Genomic DNA, 7194 nt, shown 5'->3' with positions numbered 1-7194 from the left:
TAATTGCCTAACATTATTAACCTAATATTATCACCTAAGATTATAACCAAGCATACTCATGCCTTTTTAATCTGCTGTTTACACTTTTCGACTACTCGTTTCCAAGTGTAATTGTTATTTTCTATGATAATATTAACCTAATTGCCATTTGGGGTTCAGTCAGCTTCAACAGTTTGTGAGCACCCTAATTGCCATGTCCAATCTACCAACATCAGTATTAAGCTAAAAAAGAGCACAATATATTTCAATACAAAATCATATAACAGTTGTAACATAAACAAACTTCTATATGACCATAGTAGCAACATATGGAGAATGTGTTATTATGAACAACAATTACTTGCAATTCACATAAGAATACCTGCTTTCTAAAATAACAGGAAAACATTTGACAAACACTAAAATGTAGACAATTACAACAAAAACTATCACACAAACACAATGCAAAACACCTTAGGTGATTTAATTTCTGTCATGCATCACTTATTACCTGGTTTTAACGGCTCGTCATCATCTTCAATATCCCAACTCAAATCCTCATCATCATCTGCAACAGTACTCAACCGCTTACGCAAGTCACCTTTGTTTGTTGTCTCACCATGAGAGACAACATTCTTGTCATCCGTTTTCTCAATATCTTCAATCTCATCCCACTCAAGATCCTCATCCTCCTGATTTGACAATTCGTTTGATTTAACCATGACATTATTATCTTCTTTAGTTTCACCTGAATCGAGTTTGATATCAACCTTTTCATCAGATTCCGGCACTGATTCAACTTTCTTAACAGTAGACTCTACATCGTTCTTATCAACACTAACCACACTGGTTGTCATCTCCTTATCTTCATCAACAATCTTGGAGCTTTGAGTTTTAATTTCATCATCAGCGTTGTCTTTCTTTTTAACATCAACTAAATCTTGGCCTTTAGAGGTACTTGATCTGATTTTATCAGCTTGTTGTTGTTGTTGTTGCTGTTCAACCTCATCATCATCTTCATCATCATCAACATCCCAACTTAACTCTTCTTCATCATCAGCCGACAACGACCTCTTCACAAGCTTCGCTCTCGTCTCCTCCTGCTGCTTAAGCTTATACACCCTGTAAAAATACCTAAACCAAAACGTCGCATCATCAACCTCATTCGGCACAAGCTTCTCATACATCCCCACCAACTCACCATTCTCTCCAACCAACTCCTCAATCTCATCCTTCTTATCGCCAACCGCAAACCCTACTTTCCACTTATTATAATCCTCCACATCCTCAGGATCCTCACAGTAAACCCTCACATCATTCCTAATAACATTCAACTGCGCATCAAACCTATTATATCTCATCGAACCCACACTTCGATCACTATAATCATCAACATCAGAAGAACCCGCAAGCAAAGCATCTTTACCTTGTGAAATGATATCCGCCGTCGATTTCAACACTCCGTCAATCGCCGACGTACCAACGTCAATAGACGCTGGCAACTCCTTCACCGCACGGCTCGCAACTTCACAAAACAAATCGGATTCCTTCCGCAAACCAGTACCTGTTGGAATAATTTGATCAAGAACACCATATTTTGTCGGAAAACAAAACCCACGACTCTTTTCCTTTACTAATAATCAAAACCACACAAAATTCATTACCATAACATCTCTATATATACTAAAACTTTAACTTCTTTACCAAGACTTCTAACTAGACTCAAACTAAGAAACCAAATAAACCAATATTTTTTGAACCGCCAACGAATCCTCCAAATGGGCTACTGGCTAAATTCACTACATTAGGATACACTCGCCTTTCGATCCGGGAAAACCCTCACCTATGGCCGACGCCCGAAGGCACGACAGTAGTGCGATGAGTAAAACTCGTTCAATTAAAGGATCCAACTAGTGACCGACACCTACTCGCCTAGTCTCACATCAGAAACTAAAATGCTAGAGCAGGAATCGAACCCGGTCCACCAGCTCATTGGCAAAAAATGAACTAATTAGAATAAACTTAACTTCTAACTCTAATAATTATTTATTTACTAAGAATAAATTTCATATTTAATTATTAAACTCTTTCGAGTTGATATGTTAAATCAAAATTATATTCTTTCTTACCAAATTCCTTGAGATCTCGTCGGTATGTTTCCAATACTGATTCCGATTTCGTAGTCAAAGTTTTCACTAGATCTCCGAAGCTCCATAAACCACCACTAGCACCGACGTCTCCGCTGCCGTCGTCTTCCGATGAATTAATATTCGAAGTGGAATCGTCATCCTCGGTTTCGTGAGGGTTTGGTGATTGATTTGAATCGGATTGTTCATGATTATCTGGAGATTGAGGCTCCGGATCGTCTGCTAATATGGATCTAAAGAAATCCATTGATGATCTGAGAATATTATTATTATTATTATTATTAATTTAGGGTTTCTGTAGAGAATGAGATTGTCTCTGTTTTACGTTGATCCTTCAAATCAAATTGTGAGTGTGAATGAAATGAATACCGCTGACCAACGGTAAACGATTAAAATCTGGGCTTCACTTTTCAACTGGGCTACATCTTTTAGATCCATTGGGCTATACACATTAAGACGCGGCCCCGTCTGATGGCCTCATGGGTGATGGGTCGGTTTTCGATTGAACCGTAAACTTGTATAGCTAAATGGATTGGGTGGATTTTATGATAACGTGTTTCAAGTTTGACTTGTTTAATCCGTTTGTTTTTATAATTTATAACTACTTTTAAAATGAGTTTTTGAATTATAACACGTAAAAGAGAAATATATATCATGTTTATAGTTTAGTTTATACACTTGTGTGTTTTTTGTTTTAAATTTGTAACTATAAAATATTAGTATGAAAAATAATATACTTATGGCTTAACGAGTGTTGTTTATGTTTTCAAAAACTCTTTTAATATTATAGAAATATCCAAACGATTTACAATGAAGTGGCAGGTAAGCGGGCAACAAGCTACGCCGCAACCCCTTTTGGATAGCAAACCCAATCCTACTAAAAACAAAGTTTCGATTCTTATGGGCCGATACGTTACTATGCACAACTTTCTGAACCCTATTCAAAAGGTCCATGGCATCCGGAGCTAAGAAACCAAAAGTGTCAAATGCAAAGGGGATAAACACATGTCGATTCTCCAAACAAGCTCTCTCGTGTTTAACAACCTTACCCGATGCCGCCTTCAATGCTGCCTGGCCTGCTACAAAACCATTGTCCCTAATCCCAACAAGAGGAGACACTCCTGTGAGGTCGACACAAGCGGTTTATGTTAGCCCGGGAATATGAGTATTGGGTTTTAGTGTGTCCAACGCAATTTTGGGTTGGCATATTAGGCCAAATTTTCGGGTTGGCATAGTCGGCCCATTTAGCACCCTAAATAGGCTACTTTTTTTAGTGTTAATTTATTATTTTTATTTTTTGATTATTTAGCCGAATTATTAATAAACTTAGCATGAAACTCGTGCTAGTCAAGAATATAACCAAATTCAAGGAAAGTACAACCAAGGTGTTATGGTATCATACAAGCAAACCCTTTGTCTTCTAAAGAAGCCTCAAGCTTCACTCTTTTAATCTTTTCTTTACCTCACATCCAAAGATTAGAATCATAAACAAATGCCTTAAATTGTGACTGTTTTTGTGAGATAAAATTACCACCAAAATTATGCAAGAAAAGGGCAAACAAGATGATGGTTTTGGCCCATTTGGCATTTGCCATAGGCTATTCAGCTTCATCATGAATAGCATCCTTACTCAAGCTATAAGACGTGTTACATTCGGTACGACCAATGTAACACACCCCCACGTTGACCAAACTCGAGCCTTTGAACCAAGTCATGTGGGCCAAGACCAGACATCACCTGACGTTGACCAAACTCGAGCCTTTGAAGCAAGTCATACGAGCCAAGACCAGATGATCAAGCCCGATGAACATGAACTACTAGTTGAGTTTCGACACACCAATGGTTCAATGGTCAACCGAACCAATAACGCTTTAGGCCAAATCTTGATCCAAGAAAACAAGAATTTAACCCAAAACAGTAAGGAAACGGGCTCACAAGATCAAGGTAAGGTCAACGGTGGTCGTGGGAAGTCAACTTTGACCATTTTAGAAGGTGCGAAATTGCCTGAAAGGGAGCCTCATTTTTTGAGCGTTTCTTCAAATATCAATGAGAAAGCTGATGCATACATAAGGAGCAAAAAGGAAGCCATGGAGAGGAATCTAAGCATGTCACAAGCAAATGATGTGTAATTAATGAACTAATGATCAAATTTGTTGATGTATATAATAAGCAAGATTCCTATTTGCAAGCATGTTTAATAGTAATTATAGCGCGCGTGTCATGGTTGTTATGTTTGATTAAAAAAAACGCGTGCAAATGGCTAAAGAACATTATCTATGGGAAACAAATCAAATTAATGTACAACAAAGATGGGCATGGGGTTCCTAGAAATCTGACTAATCTAAAACAATGACTAAAACAAGATTAAGGTATAAACACGATACCTAACACGAATTATCTATGTATGCTCAAATGTGGTTGTGTTTTTAGTTTTTACTGTTGATAAACAGACGTATAGATCCTGAGAAACATCGACATATTTACTGTTAACCTCACCTTCCATCCTTATGTTGCAAAATCTAACCGTAAACCCTCTTCGCGTTCACCTTTGCATCTCTAAACGAACCTAAAACCAAACACTTTCTTGATCCTTGGCCTAAAAATCAAGAACCTGTCAAATGATCATCTTGATCCGTTTCGTGACCAAGACCCATCAAAATTCAAAGGAGTGTTTGGATTTTGACGACCGATAAAGATCATACGGAGCCCATAAATGGTCAACCACACACGGCTTACCCGAGTCAAGCCTTAGCCATGGTTTACCTTTACCACTCCAATGTAGCAAACTAATCGCACCCGGGTGCAAACTCCTACATTTTCCTTCAATATTGTCACCACCCAAACCATGTTGGTTCCAACTATGATGAACCGGTTTAATGTTCCCGGCAAAAACAAGCAAAAATGGCGGCAAAGAACCCAAATGATATATCTTTTTCTTTTTTTGTACCACCATCCATTCCTCAACTTTTTGTAAATACCCGCCTTCCCGCCATTTTTCAACGTCTAGAACCATAACGCCTGTGTTGAAGTAACATGGCTCTTTCCCTTTGAAAATCTTTTGCAACTCGGGTTCGTTCCAAAAATTATCATTAAAGTATTGCGTAAAATTCGCCTCACAATATTCGGGTGCAGCGAGTACCTTGTCCCCTAAATCAACTCTCCATAGCTTATCGATATCATCAACGACTACAAGATCAGAGTCGAGATAGATAATCCGTTTAACATGCTTGGGGATAATATCAGGCAGGTAAATTCTCGCATAATTCAAAGGCTCATCAAGCGCCTCACGGATGGATTTCGAAATCTTCCCTTGAACCAAGCTCGAGTCGAACCGATACAACTTAAAATTCAAATACGGGAACGTGGTTTTGATGCTTGTTTTAATGTCTTGATCAAACCTTAGCCACAAGAAATGAAAGACCACATTTTCGGGACAGCCCGAGTTGTGCAAAATGGACAGAATGGCGGCCATTGTACCGCGAAGGTAATTCGAATCAAGGGTCATTGCTAGATGGATGGTGTCGTTGGCGGTGGAGCCGCATGACTGGCCGTTGCGAAAGGCGGAAGCTTCACGGAAGAAGTTGACATTTTGGGAGAGTTTTCTGGGGAGATTGGTGGCGGTGGTTAACGACGGTGGTGGCGAGAGAGACAGGAGGCCAATGAGGAGTAAAAGATGGTTTAAGCTCCGAAAGGCCATCCTGCCGGCATTAATAGTGGGTGAACGGAGATATTAAAAGAAGGGTTAAACAGCCATTGGAGGCTGGTTAAAGAAGATAATCATTTATTAACACACAATCTTTTCAATGGCTTTGAGAGGATAAGAAGATTATTCGGAAGATAATATGTTTTCCTCATTTAGCTACTTTGTATCAAAATCTTAAGAGATGTTATTATTATTTGACTTTTCTACATGGAATGGAAGTCCAACCAAAGTCAACTGTTGACTATTTATTTAGATTTCAACAGAAATTTCTCCTCATATTCAGCTTTGAGATTTGGTGATTGTATAAAATCAAAATTTATTCAAAAGGTGGTAAATTATATTATATTTTATTAAAAACATATTTTTTGTTTAGGCCACCTCACCTTAATTTAAAGAGTTTCGTTGCTCCAGCTAGACTATGTTGTTTTAATCGAATTTATGTTGACTTCAGAGTTTGACTTAGGCGTTCTCCTGGTAAACCAGACCGGCTGTCATTTGACAGTCGTTGTGCTGTCATAAGGGTAGAACTCTCAGGCGTAACACACGGTGGGATGAAAACCTAAGTGGGCTCGGGATTCGAACTGACAATCTCGCAAGACTTAGCTTAAATCTTTTATTGCTAATACTCACCCAAAGTGATAAAGTATAGATTGAAATTGAGTCTCCACTAAAGAAACCAAGTTTTTCTATTACAGGGTGGTAAATTATTTGTAAGCAAATAATTATCTTAGAACAAATTTAAATAGAAAAATATTTGCTAACTGTAAAATTTAATAGCAATGTGCGAGTTTGTTCACTATTTTAATTATGAAATGAAATATTAATGGCATCTTTAATTATAAAATTAGCTATGAGATATTATTAGCGTTTATTTTTTAGTTTATTTATGACACAATTGTGTTAATCTGGGCTATAACTCTCTCTTTATATACAGTTATAATCGAGGGTCGTTTATGATATTTCGAGTATTCATATGAGTATTATAGAGGTAGGGTACCAAAAAGATCCATATACCCTTAAGTACCACCCGCGAGTCATAGAGAAACCTCTCATACACCACCCGCGGGACATATGGATCATCCGCATAACTCGGTGGAGGAAGAACGTCCTCACACCACACGCGGAAGCATCCAGGCACCCTCAGAAATCATCCGCAAGATAGGACATCTGTCCGTCAAAATGACCGGAAGGCAATGCCAACTGGACAGCTGTCATGAACTAACTATCCTCTAGAAGAGTTTTCCACGATTGTTACTTGAAGAATACGTGACTCGCCAGCCAATGAGCAAAGGACACCTGACCAGGTTGTTATAACCGTGCACATGGCCAGGGTATGACCCGTCCTATCATCAGACGACGCGTGTC

The 7194-nt window shown here is 38.4% G+C and overlaps 1 protein-coding gene and 1 pseudogene across 1 annotated transcript; both read right to left on the bottom strand.

The window, feature by feature from the left end:
• Positions 1-371: 371 nt before the first annotated feature.
• On the bottom strand, positions 372-2388 carry LOC143533768 (uncharacterized). Its single transcript, XM_077028443.1, has 2 exons — positions 2109-2388; positions 372-1543 (listed from the first exon to the last, which is right to left on the bottom strand). Exons 1-2 carry the CDS (start codon positions 2371-2373, stop codon positions 480-482), a joined length of 1329 nt encoding a protein of 442 aa, XP_076884558.1. The 5' UTR covers positions 2374-2388; the 3' UTR covers positions 372-479.
• Positions 2389-4779: 2391 nt separating this feature from the next.
• Positions 4780-6129, bottom strand: LOC143533765 (putative galacturonosyltransferase-like 4 pseudogene; annotated as a pseudogene).
• Between the last annotated feature and the right edge of the window lie 1065 nt (positions 6130-7194).

Source organism: Bidens hawaiensis, unplaced genomic scaffold (genome assembly GCF_021521415.1).
Source record: "Bidens hawaiensis isolate Kalapana, Puna unplaced genomic scaffold, B.hawaiensis_p1.1 tig00009894_1, whole genome shotgun sequence".
NCBI classification, from domain to species: Eukaryota; Viridiplantae; Streptophyta; class Magnoliopsida; order Asterales; family Asteraceae; genus Bidens; species Bidens hawaiensis.
This window is presented reverse-complemented; position numbering and strand designations above follow the sequence as displayed.

Coding starts and splice junctions, on each gene's coding strand:
- LOC143533768 (XM_077028443.1), bottom strand. CDS start 2,373: ATGGATTTCTTTAGATCCATATTAGCAGACGATCCGGAGCCTCAATCT. Junction 1,544..2,108: donor ACGAGATCTCAAGGAATTTG/GTAAGAAAGAAT, acceptor TTATTCCAACAG/GTACTGGTTTGCGGAAGGAA.